This window comes from Amblyomma maculatum, chromosome 2 (assembly GCF_055883805.1).
Source record: "Amblyomma maculatum isolate TAMU_Amacu chromosome 2, ASM5588380v1, whole genome shotgun sequence".
NCBI lineage: Eukaryota > Metazoa > Arthropoda > Arachnida > Ixodida > Ixodidae > Amblyomma > Amblyomma maculatum.
The window spans coordinates 76,176,471-76,197,408 of NC_139345.1; the positions used below are offsets into that span (position 1 = coordinate 76,176,471).

The 20,938-nt window shown below is 47.1% G+C and overlaps 1 protein-coding gene across 2 annotated transcripts in view; it reads left to right on the plus strand.

Annotated features, from left to right (window-relative positions):
* Positions 1–20,391, plus strand: part of mys (position-specific antigen beta subunit myospheroid) — a 38,179-nt gene extending 17,788 nt beyond the window's left edge. For both annotated transcript variants that reach the window (XM_084594541.1, XM_084594540.1), the window contains exons 15-21: positions 892–973; positions 2,347–2,456; positions 2,792–2,890; positions 8,752–8,881; positions 9,862–9,981; positions 17,453–17,619; positions 18,227–20,391. In XM_084594541.1, coding sequence (XP_084450667.1) covers positions 892–973; positions 2,347–2,456; positions 2,792–2,890; positions 8,752–8,881; positions 9,862–9,981; positions 17,453–17,619; positions 18,227–18,295 — 777 coding nt within the window. In that variant the 3' untranslated portion in view covers positions 18,296–20,391. The remainder of the gene's footprint in view (positions 1–891; positions 974–2,346; positions 2,457–2,791; positions 2,891–8,751; positions 8,882–9,861; positions 9,982–17,452; positions 17,620–18,226) is intronic.
* Positions 20,392–20,938: the final 547 nt, after the last annotated feature.

Consider the following 20,938-nt stretch of genomic DNA (forward strand, 5'->3'; position numbering starts at 1 on the left):
TACCAACTCATTCAAGAGTTTCATACTGCTAGGAGTGGAGGTAGGAAACGGAGTGGTGATGACCCGACAAGGCTTACGGCACGACACTTTCCCCAGATGGTTCCTCAAAGCGAAGCGAAGGGGAGCCGCACTCAACGGAGGTGTCACGTCTGTTGGAACACTGTTCGAGGGCAAAAGAAAAGGAAAGACACTCGTGTCATGTGCCCTGTGTGCGACAAGGGATTGTGCTTGGACCCATGCTTCAGGATCTACCACACTCTGAAGAAGTATTGAGCGTGTTTTTTTTTTATTTTATCATATATCATTTATAGTCACTGATGATGATGATGTTTATTTAAACACCTGCAAACACTGAAATGTGCAAATTGCATTGACTAATTCATTTGTATACCCATCATAATGCAAAATAAATCTTTATGCTCGTTCCCTGATATGCTCGTTCTCTGAAACCAAGCCGACACTGGGGGTGCGTCCCGGTCAGAAACAGCCGACAGTGAAAGGGTTAATGCAAAAATGATATGAAGTTGGCACCTCCTTTTGTCGCTTTTTTGATATTATCTGTCCAGCATTGTTTTGATTTTGAAGCTGCATTTGAGCCACTTTGTTAGATGCTGCAGTGATCATTAAGTATGGCTCTTAATGTACAGTAGTGAATATACCTGGAGAAAAAAAAAAAATCAGTCCCATGCTGAGTTGTGTGAGCTGTTGTGATGCAGTGCTGTGTCTTTCTTATTTGTTACCGTTCTTCTGCATAGCGATTGTTTTCCCTCTCTTTTTACTGAGCAGGACAGTGTGACAGTCTTCAGCTGTTACTGTCATGTTTATTAGGGCAATTACCCGTCAATACCTTCCAACTTTTTTCTTTTTTCTTTCTTTTTTTTTTTTTTTCAGAACCGTGAAGAAACCGTGACTGGAAAGTACTGCGAGTGTGATAACTTTTCATGTGACCGAGTCGACAGATTGCTTTGTGGAGGCAAGTTCACTGTAGCTATCTGCCTTTCAACCTGTAGCAATTTTTTTAGGGGAGGGGCACAGCTTTTAACACGTCTTTGTTTTTTGATGGACTTACGGGAAAGTTCCTGACAAGATCAGAAATAATAATATGAGCGCTCTCGCACAATTATATTTTTCCTATATCTAAAAAAAAAAAACAACGTTTTTCTTTTTTTCGATTTATTTTCTTCCTTATTCTTTTAAAAAGCCTGCACCATTAACAAGTGTGGCAGAAAGCTAGTTCAGTAGCCATGTTACTTCTAAAAGGCATGCTCCAGGGAGAGACATACTTTGTTACACAAATTTATATAGTCTTGGATTTTCTCGATACAGTTGGCAGAAACATGCTTGCACTGAGGAGACAAATGTTGTACAAGAACAGTACATGTCGTAAATTAGAAAATGAAGGTTTAACATGACTACAGTAAATTCTCATTAATTCAACCTTCACGGGACCAGGAAAAAAGTTGAATTATTCAATGTTCGAATTATCAAATGGCTCCGAAAAAACTGACAAGAACCATTTGCATTACAGCAACTTTCATGTCTACACTCGCCTGAAGAGCAAACCACTTGCATAACTCCCCCCTCTAAAAGAAAAAAATGTTAGTAGTTATAGTACGTGCTATCCCTTTTTAGCAGTCCTTGTAGCAGTGCCTTTTTGGCAGCGCGCCAAGATGCTGCCTGGTGATAACATCACAATGTGTATTTTTTGAAGTTAGCTCCAGAGGTAGAGGCAAATGGGGTCGGGGTGAACTTGGCAGAGTGCCAGCGGCCTTGACAGGAGTGCCGGAGATGGCTTTCTCAGCTCATCCCGTTGTGCAAGCCTGTTTTCTGGTACTTCACTTCCATGCCGCGATTGGGACAGCCCCCTTCCACTACCCCATTGGAGCCATGATAGTAGCAACGGTCTTTTGAAGTGAATGATGCTAAATGCTGGCATCGTGTACAGTGCTTCCTTGGCTGCCTTTTTTCCGAGCACGATGTCTTGTAGTTGGCTGTTGTATGCTAGCAACAGTGCCACACAAAGAGCACGGTTGCTCATTCATGGTGCCAGGTTTCAGCGGAGCCTGAAGAGTGTGGATGGGGTGGATGGGCCCCCATGATTCCCCTTGTGATAGATACACGTGCATGCACCTGAAAACAAAACTCATCTTTGCTTGGCCATTGACTACTGCTGGCATCGGTTTCACTTCCGAATGCTGGGATAGGGAGCCGTTTTGTGCTTCTCTTTAGAGGGCCGTCGGTCTATGAGCGCGGAAGTCTAAAATTGACTCCTCCTATGCTCTCTCGCACTGCCAAAAGGTTTATTTTGAGATGACCAAGCGGTTAAGCATGACCTCACGTACGCAGGTGAAGAACAGGGCAGCTGCATCTGCGGAGCCTGCGAGTGTCGTGATGGCTGGACTGGACCTGACTGCAACTGCAGAGACACAAATGACACCTGCATCGGTCCCAATGGGGTTAGTAGTGGCTATGGCTAAAGCATTGGTGATAGTTTTCACATGATATAAAGCAAGTGCAAGGCTTGCATTCTATAGCTGCTTTCTCTCTTGGAGGGCTATGAAGTCGAACATTTAGTGGAAGCAGTCCGCCTTGTTGTCACTTTCATGCAGCTTGGAGAAAGATTTTATATTGGTTGACGGGCAAGCCGATGGTGTGGTTTGTGCACATTTGCTGTGTTTGCTGCAAATTGTTCTGTTCACTATGAATTTGTTTCGCCCAGGAGCATTTGAGTTGCACTTGTGAGGAATTTGAATGAGCGCTGAGCTGGGTAACGTTTTTATTTGCAACACAGAAAATCTGCAGCGGTTACGGCGAGTGTGTCTGTGGCCAGTGCAAGTGCCTCGAAACGGATGAAGAGCGCTACGGCGGACTCTTCTGCGAGGACTGCCCGGTGAGTGCCGACCCCTCTTCGTTGCACATTCTTCATGCCGCTGTTTGTTTGGGATCCAGTTTATACTTGTAGCATAGGTTTCTGGTGATGGCAGAATGTGTCGGAAGGGAGGTTACACGTTGTCTGCCCTTACAGCACAACGTCTTGAACCTTTGACAAGCTGCATGCGCAATTATGTGCAGCATGTCGTTTGGCCTTTTCGTGCTGGCGTATGCTGCCACCTGTAATAAATTTTTCTTCTGCAATTTCAAGTTTGATGTGCTCTACTGAAACAGAAATTATTGCTATGATTCTTTGGATACTTACTTAATAATCTGCGGCATAATGATGTTAGTGTTTACTTCAATTATGACACTATGTATGAAATTTTCCACATTTGTACAAAAAATAAACCGGTACTAAAATGTTGTCCGAGGCCTAAATATATACAAAGAAAGATTCATTTTTGATGATGAAAAATAATTGAAGTCTGACGGGCTAATTGCAGCTTGCGTTGTTGCACAAAGGGTGACGTACATCTTGCAGAGCAACTCATTAGCTGTTCTGACAATTCACCTTCCATTATGCATGGGGTTCACCAATCCACTTGGACTGAATTAGGCTGATTTTTTTCAAGGAGCATATATATATATATACAGTGGCCGTGAAGAACCCACACATTTATATATATATATATATCATTTTATTAGTTCACACTGCTCAACATGACAAAAAATATATATACCATGTTTTGCTTTGTGTCAATGGCTATTGGCTCTTTTTGTATTTGCCCGACTACGCTATTTGCAAAACATTTTGCATGCTATTCCAAAACCATGGCCATTCCGCATTTGTACTGATGACAAAAAATATAGCTATATATATATATATATATATATATATATATATATATATATATAGCTATATTTTTTGTGCGCCATTTTGTGTGGGTTCTCACGGGGCTGCGGCTCCGCTCTGAGAACCGAGGCCACACCGCTAGCTCTGACCACAACAGTGGCCGTGAAGAACGTCACACCGAGGCAAACATAGCCAGCGGGCCAAGTTCTTTATTGGGAACGCCCAATGTTCTTCCTCGGTGTCATTGCAGCATCCGCGCGCTACGGCGTCGCGGCGTCGTCTCTCCGGGTGAAGCTGCTGTCTGCCAAGATGAGAGGTGAGGGGGAAGGAGGGGCCGTTCTCTCACCCCCGCGCTCTCCGCCACAGCACCGGAGGAAGGAGGCCAGAAGGGGAAGATGAGGGCTCCCCGAGAGAAAGAGAGGGTGTTCGTCGCGTCGTGCGGGCGAGGGAAATGTTGAATTCCCACACCCTTCCTCCCTTAATCGTGACCTCTACCTGGGCGCCGTTTTCCCCCTTGAAGCTGCACGGCTGATCCCTCAGCAGGTCCATGCCGCAGGACAGGCGGCCAAAGCAGGAACGGCCGCCCCCGCCTCGGGCTGGCTCCGCAGGCCGCACAAATCCCTGCCGCTGCCGTCAAGGGGATGAAGAGGGGGCGAAGTCCGCTGACCCGCCATCCGGTCGCGTGCCGCCGGCACCTGCAGTGCGCTGATCGCCTACGACCGCGCCGACTCCCCGCAAGTCGTAAATCAGGGCAGCAGGCTCCGTCCCTCTGCGTACAGGAACCACTCCGGCCTGCATATCTACACGGGCCGGGTTCTTCTTCAATTCGAGCTCGGATGCGAGCTGCTCCATGAACGAGCTCGAGCTGTTTTTCGGGAACCACTGTATGCCTGCACAGCCATTGGGCTGGTAGACTAAACATCACCTTTGCCGCTCCCCACTGCCTGAATGCAGACAGCGTGGCCCATGCGCCCGGAGTGCTGGTGTCATAAATAAGGCCAGTTGGCGGGCTAGGTCCCTCTGAACATGCTCAGCACAGGCTTCGCGTACAGGAACACTGCCGGCTTGTGTATCGACACCTGCTGGATAACTTCACACAAGACCGCTCGTGCCCTTGCGGTTGACATTAGGCGATTGCGCCTACCTTCCGCGCTGTATCATCGCGGAAAGGACTGCCTTCCCTTATATCTGCTCGCACGAACTCCGCTCCTGGCGTTTGTCCGTCGTCAGCTCAAGCTGCACAGGCAGCCGACTCTGCCGGCGCTGCTCTGTGTGCGTGGCCTCCACGCTCGGAGCACTCCCCCTTCTTTCAGCGATCGCGCTGACGGAGGGTGTTGTAGTGATGCCCACGGAGTAGCTGTGCGCGTGATCTCACATGCGCAGCATTTGACAGTCATTCAGCGATTTCGCTGGCTGTGGGTGCTACAGAGCCGCTGCTTGAGTGATTGCACTTGCACGGCATTTTTCCCGTTGTCGCAGCGACTGCGCTGGATTCGGGTTTTGCAGCGGTGCCCGTAGAGACCGCTCTCGGGATCGCTTGCCTACGCGCTGTTATGCGCATGCAGGGTCCGCTTCTACAGTTACTTTCAAAGGAAGTACTGTTGGCATGGGTTCGCCGATTCCGCCCGACCTCAGGCCTTTCAGCTTACAGCCGCGAAACAATCTCAGCAACCTCTAACGGTCCCACCCATCTGGGCGCACGACTTGTCGCGATCTCGAGGTCACGTCGCTGAGTGCGTAAGCATAGCTAGCCATCGGACTTGCAATGTTCTTACCGCGGCTGCGGTTAGCCTTCCCATTGGCATTGGCCACAATCTCGCGCGATCACATTGCGTAGTCGTTGACATTGGTCTCAACCTTTGCGTTCATGCTCAGAGCTAAGGAAATGGCGTGCCACTGCACATTCCGGTAGTTATGCGATTGCGCATATTCACCCTATAGCGGCTCTATATTCCGATATCGGCGCTCGCTCCTTTGCGAATAACGGCTTTTCTGCCCTCATTTGAGGCGTTATTGCCTAGCACGTATGTAGCAAAGCTTAATCATAGATCAGCAGGAAGTCTCCAACTCACTCGTAGCAATACCAGCTACACTAGAGTTAACGCCAACCACAGTACAAGTGGCTTCACAGCGCAATTTGGCCTGCATCGTCGCGGGGTTCTGTCTCTTCAATAAGACTAGCGACCCTTTTACGACAAAATAAAAAAATATGAGCCTTCCTAATAACCCCTGACAGCTCTTAACTGCTGAACGCAAGCTCAAGTGGGTGTCCCCACTCTTACGAGATGCACGTGCTTTGGAGGTTTCTGCAATAGGGCGCTTCCCGCTGCGACCTCTTTCCGCAAATTTGGTGTACTACGGCTCCTAGTGACATCGCACAGGCGACTAATTCACGCTCCCTTTCCGAACGGCATTTGGCTGCTCGTGAACTGACCTGCCGAATGCGAGGGACCCCACCGCATATCCATGCGACGCTGCTCAAGTAAACTTGGCTCTCGACTCTCCTGAGCCGGTGAACTTTGAACCTGTGCTCGGCGCGCTTCGGCAGCGCTCTCACCCGCATTCTCCGCTGTACAGATAGCGCGGTTTTGAGGCAACGGGCAGTACTGACTTACCGCATCGGCGGTTCTAGGCGGAGGTAGGCAAATGGGCACTTATCGTGAGTTGGACCAACGGGCCGGCTTTCCCGAGCTGCGGGTGTAAGGGCGGTAGCGTAGGCAACTGGCAGTAGCTTGACGAGTAGCTCAGGATCTCCTTGAGAATGACTCGTTCGGCGGACCACACCTGCGATTTAACTTGAAGCGTATCGCTATAGCGGTTGGAAGCCCCTGCCATTGGGCTAGGCTTCGCATACCAGCCAGGATCGCCCAGCCAACTTCGGACGACTTACTGCATGGAATTCCACCATTCTTCGTGAGCTAGCCTCCCCAACTGGACTGCCAGTGGGTTGGGGCCCCACGTTGGTGCGCCATTTTGTGGGGATTCTCATGGGGCTGCTGCTCCGCTCTGAGAACCGAGGCCACACCGCTAGCTCCGACCACAGCAGTGGCCGTGAAGAACGTCACACCGAGGCAAACATAGCCAGCTGGCCAAGTTCTTTATTGGGAACGCCCAATGTTCTTCCTCAGTGTCATTGCAGCATCCGCACGCTACGGCGTCGTGGCGTCGTCTGTTCGGGTGAAGCTGCTGTCCGCCAAGATGAGAGGGGAGGGGGAAGGAGGGGCCGTTCTCTCACCCCCGCGCTCTCCGCCACAGCACCGGAGGAAGGAGGCCAGAAGGGGAAGATGAGGGCTCCCCGAGAGAAAGAGAGGGTGTTCGTCGCGTCGTGCGGGCGAGGGAAATGTTGAATTCCCACAATATATATATAAAAGAAATTCACTCCCCTTTGGCCGTGAATGCTTAGGTGCAACCATGCTTAGCCAATTTAATTACAGTCGCCGACCGGGGCCGAAAAAGCGGCTGGAAAGCTAGGCAACCTGAAAAGACAAATTCACAATAACAACCGCAGTATTTAATGAGCAGCTTTAAAAACTGTTTCGTCTTTCTGTGTCAGTCTTCTCATTCTCACGGGCGGCGCGGCGGCGGGGAAAACAGCGCAACAGCCGGAGCAGTGGGATGCTCAAACAGAGAGGCATGGAACACTGGCAAACCAAAACAAAGGCGCTCTATGTCAGCACCTTTTTTTTTTTTTTCTCTCTCATGTGAAAAAGAAGAGAAAAAGAAGTAGTGGCAGCGGTGGTTGTCTCCACGGGAGCGGTGCAAGTCGTGGGCTGCGTGCTCATTCGTTTGAAAAAGAAAAAAAGAGCTGCTGTCCCGCAAGCTCGCACGAAGGTTGTGTTTAGTTGGGAGGCCCGGTGTATTGCAGAATGAAGTAAAATCGGCGTCTGTGATCAGTTAGAAGTGGGCGCTTTTCGGGGCACTGGACATGCGCACATTTTTCGTTGTTTTCCTGTGTGTTTGCGTATCACCGCTTGCAAGCAGACTCATCCGCTGCGGCTAGTCATACCGCTGGCTCTCTTGCTCGCAGCTACACACAAGCTGTGATGTATGGTCACGTGATAGAAGCACGCTTGCTCTTACTGGCCCGTCCTCTGTGGGGCGAAGCTCCTTTGTTCCCGCTCAATGGAACCGTGGATGGTGCAGGCCACCCAATTTCGGGGAGTAGCAGGTCCATTGACTTGTCACAGCTAGTGGTGCCTACTATATATAGGGGTATGTGGGATGCATGCGAGTTCGAGGTTGCAGAAAGACAAAATGAAAGCAGTGCTGCGGCAATTTTTGGTAGCTTTTTACCCGCGATCAAAAGAAGAAGGCCGGAAAATCGAATGAGAAAAGTTTCAAACGTCCGAAATTTCGATCAGTGTTATACATTGACTCTGCGGAGCAGATCACGGAAATCGGGCGTCCGAGAAATCTGTCGGCTACTGTACATGCTTTTCATGCAGAAAGATTTGTGAGCAGCTTTTTAGGACACATTTGGATAGACACTAGGGCCATTTGTTTAACCTACACCAGCTACACCAGTGTAGAAAACCTCCTATACCTACAATGGATTTTGCATTGGTGTAGCTGGTGTAGGTTAAACAAATGACCCTACTGCCTCATGTTCTGTTCACTTGTTCTTTCGGAAAGGAATGGCCACATTGGATGGGAGTTTTTGGCTACGAAATTTTTGGCACGGTGAAGGAAAAGAGGAAAGCTTGGTTGCCTTCTTTGCTTTCACTCCTCAAAGTAACTTATGATACGGCATCTAGCAGGCTTAAAATGCTAGATCTTCGTTGTTAAGTCACACATAGCACTCACTGGAAGGAAATTCGGTGCTGCATTTTACACCATACTACATGCACTGAGTTGGAGTGCCCGTACACGGATCACCCATGCAAAAACGTGCCACCATCAATAACCCAAGGGACCATAGACTTCAAAGCCTGAAAAAATGTTTTTGTCGCCGGAAGAGTAGAGTGAACTCTGATTATCGAGGACTGAGTTCTTATGTTGTATGCGTCTCTCTGCCACCTTTGCAGACTTGCCCCGGCAAATGTGAGGCCTTCAAGGACTGTGTGCTGTGCCAAGTATTCCAGTTGGGCCCCTACACTGAGGAAGAGTGCAAGACCAAGTGCGAGTTCCTGGCCATCCAGGCGCCACAAATCGAAGGTGCCTGCAGTGCTCGCACAAGTCGGGCTTTGAAACTCACCCTCAACGTGCGAATACTGCAGTTACTGCTGTTTAGGCTTCACCGCTTTAAGCGATGCCTGTAGTAAGTCACTTAGTGGGCATGCTGCTAGTATCAACATTAAGGCAATAGACGTCCTTGCCTTGAGTTCTGCTGGTGCGATCTTTTCAAGCCCTGCCGTGGTAGCGCAGTGGCTAAGATGCCCATCTGCTGTGCCGAAGTACCCGGGTTCGAACCCGACCACGGTGGCAGCGTTTTGATGAAGGCGAAACAAAAAGGCGTCCGTGTGCTGTGTGATGTCAGTGCACGTTAAAGATCCCCGGGTGGTTGAAATAATTCCTTAGCCCTCCACTGCAGCTCCTCTTTTTCTCTTTCCCCTTTCACTCCCACCTTCCTCCCTTCCCTTACGGTACGGGTCAGCTGTCCACAAAAACAAGTGTGACAGATACTGTGCCTCACAGTAAAACCTTGTTAATACAAAGTCAGTTGGTCAAAAGAAATTGAGCCCAAGAAAAAAATTTTATTGCGAAAACACGCACATACTGCGAAAGCGTTGCTTGGCTTATGAGTGGCATGAGCTGGAAGTGATACCGATAATATCACGTGATTTTGTATCAAAATTATGATGCAGCCGTTCTTGTGCAGCATTCAGGGTGGTGTCGTACTATTTTGCTCCCATTTAGCAACCATCTCCTGGTCAAGTTGAAGGCTAGTTCGCAACGGTGATTCGAAACGACGACATATTCGCCTCCAGTTGTATGCTGAATTGATGTCACTGAAAAGTGGGACAGATAGTATGCCTATTCATTCCTCAAAAATCAGTACTCCCTCCTCTCCTATATTTTATCATCGCAGAAGCTTTCTTATCAGCTTGCATCATATACATCATACTTTAAACATCTAGTGCAGCTAGTGTTGAGTACACGCATGCTTCACATTACTATGTTTTGCGATTTTGCAGTCGCCGATGAGGGTGAGAAGCTCTGTATTTTCCGTGATGAAGACGACTGCAAGTACACCTTCATCTACAAGCTGGACCCCAATACAAACGAGTACATGGTGCGAGCCAAAAGCGAACGCGGTAAGTGAGGAAATCATCCTCTGCACTGCATATTGCAATTTCTTGTCCAATAATATTTTGCACATTTTGTACAAAACTCAGTGGGTACTCTTACAAACTGTGGAGCGCGACGAAAAGGATATTGCGGTTAACGCATTTTTTCTATTTCCCATTCTCTGCCCTATTGAAAGCCACATATTTTTTTCGTGATTTAACGCAGTAATTTTATGCTGCACTTTCGATTTAATAAAGTCCTTGCGCATCTCATGCATGTACCAGCAGCCACTTTGAAAATTGCTTGAGAACCAAAACTTTAGTCGAAGCAGACCGCAGTTTGTGTTTGGCCTTTACTCGCCAATTTTGTCGCCAGTCTGGAAACCGTGAGCCAAGCAAAATGATGATAGGCGCGCACTACTGTTCCAGCTGCAGTGTGCATACAAAACCCGCGGTACAGAAGTTTTGGGACGCGTCAAGCCATGACATCACTGGCCAGTTGGAATGGCAAAGTGCTAACCGGAAATACAGTCGAGCCCGAATATAACCAACTCGAAGGGGGTCGCGAAATAGTTCGATATATCGATAATTCGACATATACAGGAATCAGCCTGAGTCGCCGCTTGCGTTGTGAAAAATGATACCGTATTTGTCACGTAATCAACACACTCACATAATGAACCCACCTTCCACTTTTGCCCCCGAGAATTTGAAAAAAAGAAAGCGTTAAGGCCGCTTCACATACAAGTGATTGAGCAAACACAGCGACGAGTGGCAGCGACAGAGCGAAAAATTTCCAACTTATTGGAGCGACGTCGCTCTTGTCGCTGTGGCAGCTCAAAACAGGTTTTTGCATCGCCGCGGCGGAAATCGCGAGCGTTTTCGCTTGCATGGAAAACAGCCTTTAGCCAGTGGCGCGCCCCTCCACTTTGGCCGTCGCATCCACAGCTCATTTATTGGCAGCGCGCCAAGATGTTGCGCAGCAATAACGTTGGGGCATGTTTCTCTTTCGACTATACTTTTGATGGTAGCTCCTGTGCTGGCGGGGACCGAACTTGGCAGAGTGCCATTGATGCCTTGATTTCGTAAGCCTGGTTCGATTTAGCATGCTGCGCTTGGGGCGGGTGTAGTCCACTGCCACAAAATCATTGGAAAGCGCGATACAGTTGACTCCCGCCACAACGAAACTCATGGGGTGCGATAAAAATTTTGTTTTCGCGGAATTTCGTTGTCAAGAAGTCCGAAAAAAAAAAGGGGACAAAAAATGACTCTGGAAACCACACTATTTTATTTCCAGAAATCTGTTAGCTTTTTCTGCTTTGGTTTCACTTTTTCACTAGCTTTTTCTGCTTTGCTAACAGAGCCATGGCAACATCATCATCGTGAGCGCCAAGGAAATGCCGGATCACGTCGAAGACGGAGTCGTCATCATCGGACGGTTCTTGTATTTCACGGACACTTTTTATAATGTCCTCGTCGTTTAGTTCCTCGTGAACAGCCACCTCCGTGTCAACGCCGAGGAAGTCTTCCAGCTGTATGTCAGCAGAGATGCTCCCGGTCTCTTGAAGCGAACTCTATGTCGCATCAATCTCTGGGGTCGATGACGATGGTATGCCGTCTTCTGGGGCTGCGATGGTGCTGGTCGCCGCGCCAAGAAAAAAACTGGCGTGCTTGAAGCAGTTGCTGAGAAGTGTGCTCGGTGTGACAATCCATGAAGCAGCCATCATTTGCAGTGCTACGAAGAGGTCCACTTTCGTTTCTCTTTCCGTCTGAGTGTTCAGGAGAAGCCGCTGGATAAGCCGCTCACAGTAGGCACACTTTACACTCCGTATAATTTCCTGATCGAGCGGTTGAATTACAGAAGTGCAGTTGGGCGTGAAGTAGCGCAACTGCACACTTGTCAGCTTCGCGTCGTCAATGCAATGGGCCGAACAATTGTCTACGAGCAAACAAACCTTTCAGTTTTTGTCTGCTCATATCACTGTCAAGTGCACTCACTCAGTCTGCAAAGATGGCACGAGTCATCCATGCACAAGCATTCGCAACATACTTTACAGGAAGGCTTTGATTTCCCTTAAAGCATCGCGGTTTTGCACTCTTCCCGATTACTAATGGAGGGCGCTTATCCGACCCGTCCAAGTTAAGTGCATAGCAACACAGTAATGTTTTTTTTTACTATGTTTTCCTCCGTGGCAACGTTGCCCTTTAAAGTCGAGAGTCTTCGCTGGGAGCATCTCGTAGAAGAGGGCAGTCTCGTCGGCATTGTATATACATATATCGGATGGAGCGTACCGACTCATGATGTCAGGAAAGTTATTTGCAGCCCATGCTGAGGCACCTTCCTTGTCCGCTGAAGCAGATTCGCCGCACAAAACCTTTCCGACGACATTGTGCCTAGCTTTAAAACGATTTAGCCATCCTGTAATGGCCTTGAAATTGTCTAGGCCTAGTAAGCAGGCATAGTTAAGGGCCTTCTGCTGCACCATATGCCCACTGAGCGGGATATTTTTCGCCCGAGTGTCTAAACCACGTGTAGACAGCCTTGTCCAGCGCGTCATACGTCGGCTGCGTCACTTTTTTATGTTTGGCCGATGTTCCCGATGCAAGTGCTTTGCTTACGCTGTCCTTGCTTTTCAAAATCATGGACAGCAAACTCGGGGCGATGCCGAAGTCAGCTGCAATGAGTGCCTTCTTCTGTCCGCTGTCCGCTTGGGCGATAATGCCTTATCTTCAAGTGAAAGAAACTTTTGTTTTTAGTTGGTGGCGATTTCGACATTGTAGCGACTGGCAGAAACGGCGAGGTCGTGGTCGATAATCCTCATGAATGACATACAACGAGAAAATGGCGATGCGATGCCGGCGACGCGATGTGAAAGCAGGGGAGGGAGAGCTGGCGACAGTGGATTTCGTTGGATTTGTCTTCAGCCGTCTTCAACCGACTGCGCCGAAGACGAGCCAACCCGTACAGCCCCAAAATTTTTAAAATGGACGGCTCACTGAATGGCGAACACTCGCGAAAAATTCGTTGAAGTGTGTGCGTACTCACAAATAATTCTCTTTGGAGAGAATTTTTAAACATTACTTCCTATGTGGGCTTCTCGGGGAATGGAAAATATTTCGTTATGGCGAAAATTTCGTTGAAGTGGCGTTCGTTGTGCCGGGAGTCAACTGTAGCTGCAGATGCCGTTTGAAACAAACATTGCTAAAAGTCAGTATAACGATCGCAGCTGATCGCGTGCTTTCATTGATTCATAGATGCAAGGATGGACGACTCTCAGCAAAAAAAAAAAAAAAAAAAAAAAAAAAAAAAATCTGCCATTTCTTAACTTCTGAAGTCGTCATAGCTTACGCTACGCCACACGTTCAGCATGACAACAAGGATGGACAACTCGCAAAAAAACAAAATCTGCCACTTCTTAACTTCCAAAGTCGCCTTAGCTTATGCTACGCCACATGTTCAGCATGACAAGAATGGACGACTCTTGCAAAAAAAAACACACACCTACACACCTGCCGCTGCTTAACGTCCGCAGCCGTCATCGCTTAAGCACGTTCAGCATGAGGACACGAGACGCGCATCGCACGTTAGCCGCTGCTCGCGAAGGGTTCACAACACACACTGGAGAAAGCGTCCGACGTTCTGTCTGCCACGGGCTGAGCTGGCTTGTCTTGGCACTGTGCATGCTGCTGCGAACTAAGACCAGGAAAGAGTGAGGAGAGAAAGCTGCCCTAGACCAGCCGTCGCTAACTGTTCCCTCTCATTCTTTCTGTGCATGGCTTGGAAACGTCATGCAGCAAATGGCCAAGGGTGATGCGATCTCGTCTTCGGGGAAGGCGCGCCTTCCTGTGCGTGATGCGGAGTTCAATATGGCTGAAATTGAGCTTGATATACGACACAGCTTTCCTATACCTTTAAATGGGATTTTAAAGGGGATAATTCGTGAGTTAACAGATTTTTTTTTTGCGAGAGTCGTCCATCCTTCCATCCATCAATCATCACAAAAAGCAGGCGGTCAGCCGGGATCATGACGCCAGCTTTTCGCGTCGTTCACTTCAAAAGGCATTTCAAAAGGCACTTCGAGAATTTCGCAGTACACTGCAACGGCGTGAACTGGAGGGACCCACTAATGATTGGCAAAAATAAGGAAGGCTCATTATTCGAGTGTATTACGTGAGTAAATACGGTGCACGTACGCGAGGCCTGAGCAAAAAACTGCCACGCGTAAGGTAGCCATGCCAGCGATGCAGACATACTACAGCGTCCCTATTAATGTCTCTAGATCAGCTGATTTTGAGTTTCTAGTCTCCGTTTGCAAACGTTGGATGATGGCGATGATGATACCAGTGAAGACATCTGGTGGCAGCTTTGATTATTAGGCGCTGCACTCGCTCTTCGCTTTGCACACACCAAAAAGTAACGCTTTCGCGTCCGTTTGATCTTGCTCATTATGCTCCTGATATACAAAAGAACATTCGATGCCCTTGTTAGTTCTATTATTGCTAGAGTTTCTTATTTATTGTTTGAATTCGTAATTTACAAGTTCCCATCTACTAGCAGTGCTCCACGAAGCTGTTACTTTATTTGGATAGGTAAAACTTAAGAACTTCGACGTAACGAAATTTAACAAAATTTTCGGCTTCATGTAGGACTTTCTTGTATAGAGGTATTTCTGTACTTGGTAACAATTGCTATAGTTTCAGAACATTTAGGGGGTTCGTGAATCACACTTCCAACTATTCAAACTACTTGTAAGTAGTTCTAAATGTGAAAGTGCAGTGCAAATCAATAGAAAATAGTATTTGAAAACTGTTTAACGTTTAGAATATTTGCACGGCACTAGGAGAGTACCTACAAATGTGCTAGGCCTTTGATGACAATGCAGTGAAAGCTCGTTAATTCGACCCCCGTTAATTCGGCAAATCGGTTAATTCGACGTGCACGCGAGGTCCTACCAATTATACATAGGAGTCTATGGGGCAAAACTCTGATTAATGTGACCAAATTTTGCCGTGGGTCAGTTAATTCAACATAGCTCCATAGCCCCGTAGCCCGCCATTTCGCATTTCACTGCGGAAGGGGTAAAAAAAAAAAAAGAAAAAAAACTCTGCCAAGAGCGGCGCTAGTGTGAAGCTGAAAAAAAAAAGGCAGTGTACGCCATCCGCACTGTCATTGCCATCAGCAGAATGATGCGAGGGGAGCGAGGTCAGCTGGAAGTTCTTTCTTTCCTAGCCCTACCTTCGCGCAGTGGAGTCGTCGAGCTTCGCCTCAGCGTGTGTCGTCTGCACGTGCTTTTTGCATTTACGGTCATGCTTCGCCTACGTGTTTATACTGTGCTGCGTGTGTGCATAGAGTGCTGTGCCTGCGCAACTTGACGCTGAGTGCTGCTGCGATGGCGACACCAGCAAAGCGGCCGAAGTATGAAGCGAAGGACCTGGCCACAAAAGTGCAAATATTGAAGGCGATCAAGGACGGCGTTTCACGCCAAGACATGATGTACAAGTATGGAGTGAAGAAGACAACCTTGGCCACGTATGTCAAAAATGAAAAGAGCATCTTGGTGGCGTTCGACAGTGCAAGCTTCAATGCTAAAAGGAAAAGACTGCGGACGGCGGCCCACCCAGAGCTCGAAGAAGCCATACTGCGTTGGATCACAAACGCACGAGAGGCCCATCTCCCCGTGAGTGGGCCACTAATTTGTGTACAGGCTGAAAGATTCACCCGCAAGAATGAATGTCGAAGATTTTAAAGTCTCCGAAGGTTGGCTCGCTCGTTTTAAAAGCCGGCACAATCTCACGTTCAAGAATGTGTGTGGCGAAAGCGCTGCCGCGAGCGAAGAAGCAATCGAGGAGTGGCGGACCAACGACCTGCTTGAACATCTGGCTGTGTATGACGCGAGAAACATATTCAACGCTGACGAAACAGCACTGTACTTTAAAGCTCTTCCGGACAAGACGATAACTTTCAAAGGTGACCCGTGCACAGCAGGAAAACGCAGGAAGGAAAGAGTAACTATTCTACTTGCCGCCAACATGACGGGAACAGAGCGGTTGCGGCTCTTAGTGATTAAAAAGGCGCAGAAGCCTAGATGCTTTAAAAACGTGAGGAACCTTCCTGTTAATTATCACGCTAACAGGAAGGCTTGGATGACATCCAGCATTTTTCGGACGTGGCTGTATCAGCTTGACCGGCGTTTTGGAATGGAGAAGCGCAAGGTCCTCATGGTTGTAGATAATTGCAGTGCTCATTGCAAGGTGCCGGGCCTTGAATGGATCAAGCTGGTGTTTCTCCCACCTAATACAACCTCAGCCTTACAACACATGGATCAGGGAATAATTCAGTTCGTGAAATGCAAATGCAGAAAGCACGTCTTGCAGTGCATGCAGCGGGGAAGAAATACGAGCTTACGCTCCTCAGAGCTATAAACATTCTGGCTCATGAATGAACCAAGACGCCTCCAGAAGTGATCGCTAACTGCTTCAGGCATAGCGGTTTTGTATCATCAGGCTGCCATGCAGAGACACTGCCATGTGAGATGGCTGACGCAACGCAGAGGACGACAGCTGTTTTGACAATGTCTTGCCTTCTTCTGTGCGGCTTGCTGATTACATCGCCATCGATAATGGTGTCGCAGTCGCCGGACAGCTGACTGAGGACGACATAATTCAGGAAGTTAAAAGTACCTTCAACGACGATTCATCAGAAGATGATTGTGAACAGCTGCCCCCGCCTTCGAAGCGCACGGTTAAAGAAGCCGCAGAAGCGCTGTCCGTTCTGGAAGAATTCTGCGAACAGATTACCGATGGTGCGCATGCCACGGAGCATCTAGCAGTGATTAGCGTTATTGTCGCCGATCAAATTCGTCCGAAAAAACAGATCGTGATAACTAACTTCTTTACCAAATAAAGGTATGTCATCCAGGGGCTCATTTCGTTTTTTTTTTTTTTTTTTTTTTTTTTTTTCATTCAATAATTCGACAATTTTTTACGGTCCCGTCAATGTCGAATTAACGAGCTTTTACAGTACTGTTTCTATTTTACCGTGGTAAAGCTGTAATGGGTCTATTAGAAACTGGTTCAGCCTAAGTGAAATGCTTACTGCAAAACCATTCATTAAGATTTTATTGGTTTGCAAAGCACTTGCTTTAGTGCAGCTTCTTGTTAGGAAACCCAAAGAATGTTCAACAAGGGGAAGTTTGATTCGACATTGTTGTGGGGGATAGGAATCGTGACTGTAGACACGTGTGTAAGTGAGCCATCTGTGGCTTTTTTGGATAAAGAAACTCAGTTTTTGATCAACCTGTGACGCACGTGTTATTGCACTTTTCTGTGCTTTATCAGTGGTTATCTCGCCTACCTCTGTCGAGGGATAATCTTGGATTGTTCCTCTTTCCTTGTAATGCACAGATGCCCTTTTTTTTTTTTAAGTCGCGGTTCCTATCCCCCCCAAAGAATGCAGTTACAGTGCTGTCGACCTGGTAACTTTCATCTTGGATCACAGAGTGCCCTGAGCCGGTGAACATCTGGGCCATCATCCTGGGTGTGATCCTTGGCATCGTCCTCATCGGCCTCGCACTGCTCCTTATCTGGAAGCTCTTCACCACGATCCATGACCGCAGGGAGTTTGCCAAGTTTGAGAAGGAACGACAGATGGCCAAGTGGGACACCGTAAGTTTGTCCTTCCGGTGCTCTGTCTGCCTGTTTTAGTTTCGGTGGCATACGTGTACCTTTAAGGTTCCGATGTATTGGAGTCTGCATAACCTGATGCAAAAAGTATGGACAGTTGTGTCTAGGGTGAAAAAGGAGGAGGGGGGAGGGGGGAGGGGGGGGGGGAGGGGGGGGGCTGCTTGATGAGTTGATGTAGCAAAACATATGTAATATCAGGTCCAAATAGTCAAGAAGACTAAAAAAAATGGGAATGCAAGCAGGACTCAAAATAATGCCAGAAAAAAAAAAATTGCGCTGAAAGCAACTAAGTACCATATCAAATGATGTGGCTGTTGCAGGAGTTTCTATTGGTATTGTGCAATATTGTCGTTATTTTTTGTTTAAACACAAATGGCAAAGACAAGGTCATATTTCACTTAATTGCATGTTTTGTGTACCGGTTGAGGAACTTAAGTGTATTGTAGCAAAAGTAAAGTGTAATTTGAGGAATGTTAAATTTTAACCGGGGAACTACAGCCATTCTGTGCTCAGCAAAGCATGTGGAGTTTATAGAGGGAGGACCGTCTGGCGACTTGTGATTGATCTCGTTACTTGTCATCTCTTCCAGGGAGAAAACCCAATCTACAAAGGTGCAGTTTCCACATTCAAAAATCCTACCTATGGTGGAAAGCAGTAGGCCAGCATTTGATGGAAAGATGTGCAGCCACTGTGTTGTCTGCATGTCTAGGCAAACGAAAACTACTAGTGGACTCTCATCTCTCTCTCTCTCTATTTTTTAATTTGCCGAGTGATTTTGTGGTTGAGGAGAGCGTCATCATTCTTGTCATTATGTCCCTTTGTGCTTCGTTGGTTGTATTAATTCCTCTAATTTATGTTCACAAACTGTCGGGCGAGGCTAGATTTTACTACAAGGTAGAATCGGTGGTCAATATTTGTAATCATTTTCGTCTTGAGTGTCATTGATTTGCTACTGGGTAGCACTTTGCAGGATGAAGTTGTGTATATCTGATGACTTTTGCATTTTTTCTGTCAATATAGTTTTAATCATAGGGTGCAACGAACTTTCTGTAATGCGAGATTAATAATTTTGCTCGATGAAGTTGATCGGCTCCGAGCTGAACTCAGGCAGATTTACCCCTTGTTGTTCCGATCGGTTTTGGATTGTCGAGGCTAGGAAATGAAGTACCTGCTATTGATAGCATTGAGCTGGTTACAGTCAGTCACAGGTGGCACGGCCTTTTTTAAGACGAGCTTGATATATGTGACTAGCATTGCAGATCTTTGACACTGTTGGCTGGCTGCCTTCTTGTTGGTTGTTTCAAGGTGTATGTACTTCTAAGCCGCATGATTAATAGCTTGCCAACGCAACTTATACCCGTCCTGACTGCTGGTGCTTGTGAATGTTATAAAGCTATAGTGAGGAACTGGTGACTGAACGTAGAAGAATTCTAGGGGTTTTACCATGCCCTTTGTTTACTCTTGCAACAGTGTCTCAAAGTATTTTTTATGCACTTATGCATTCTTTTTCCTTTTCTGTTGCCAAGCAAAAGTTTTTTAACCGGCCACTGTAGGCAGTGCTGCATTTTGATTGCATATTCACTGACTCCACGATGCAGCATGTTATACATAAGTACTTTACCTGCTGGGTGGCCTTATCTAGAATGCGCTGTCACTGCTAGCACTGCTGCTTTTGAGTACAAAGTTAGCTGCACAAGTCTTTGGACTGTTTTAGTCTTGTCTATTTATCTTATTCATGTAAACAACGCTGCCTTAGCCACTGGGTAGCATAGAAAAGAGTATGCCCTACTTTGCCGTGTAACCCAGTCGGCACAGAAGACTTACTTTATGCATGAACAAGGTTAATGTAGTCAGGTCATCATGTGAAGGCTTTATCTTATCATACAGTCTGTATTTTCCTTCTTGATAGTAAGAAGTTTAGTCTTGTGTCTCTATTTATGAATACCGCATTTGTATGTTGAAGCCTGTGTCTAGTATTCAGCTTACTTTCCTGTTTCGTTTACTTGCTTAAATGTCAACTCATTTCCCGTTGTTTGTTACTGAGTTTTTCAGCGCCTCGTTTATTTGCCCTGAAAGGAGGAAAGTTTCATTTTTCTGGCACAAAGTGAATGCTGTAACTGTCTACACTTACTGCCAATTGTAAGATGCACAAGCATCACAACCGAGGAACAACAGGCCCAAAGTTGTTGTACATAGCATCATTTGTTTTATGGAGCCGCTGGAGTTGTCCGACACTGGCACAAGGTGAGCCTGCGCATATTGTCTGCTCACTGAAGTTTGTTAAGCACAAGAGCAGTGATCAAGACTGAATTTCCTCATATCCTCGGCACAAGCAGCCTGGGAGCGAAAGGTGTTCCACTGTCACAGTGCAAAAATGCGTGGAATGCACATTTCAAATCCAGGGTTCATATGTTGGTTGTAAGGGGATTCAGTTTGTTCACCGTTCCCATGTCCTATGAACTTTTGTAGCCGAGCGTTACCTGTGAACTGCTGCGTCATGCACGTGCGATGTGTGGGGTGGGCATTGAGGTGCGTGTGTGTGTGCAATACACTTTGAGAGGAGAGCTATGTTGTGGATCACGCACATGTTGTCGAGTGCTTCCTAGAGCACAATGCCATATGTATCACTGAGGCAAGCAAGTACTTCTGGCTTCTGGTGAATAACGTGTTCAACTAGTACTGTATTCATGCGCAACACAATGTTTTGAAGCAAAATTTTGTTTCGGAGTAAAGACTGGGTTTTAAAGAGACTGATCTTGGTCGTGTTTATTGCGAAAAATTGCCTTCGAGGGGACATCTTTGGTTGAGGAATGTTCTTACTTGAGTGCAGTTGCAAGCCAGCATCAAAAACCGCTGTGTACTGAAGATTGTTCATATCATCGTTGTGCAAGCAACCGCTGTGTCTCTCGTGTTAGGTATTGCTAAAGCCTATAGGCATTGCTAAGGCCCATATTCAAAAGCAGTACTACCATACATGCATGAGTATAATGTCACCTCTACCTTTTAAGCATGTGATTGAGAAAGTACCTCACGTTATATTTTAAAGGGACCTGGAAACTCTGGCAAATAATACACTTCTACACGTAGCACAGAACAATCGCCATCGAAATTTGGTAAGCCCTCCTCTGTGTCATGCATGCATATGTCTGTGAAATTATTTTTAAAGGCTGCGAGGCTTCAAACAGTTGCGGCCACTGCTGGGATATTTTAATGTGACGGCATTAAAGGTAAAGACACGGTTCACCGAAAAATCTGATGTCAGCATTGGTATCATCGCAAGTAAGAAACCTCTGCCAGGCTA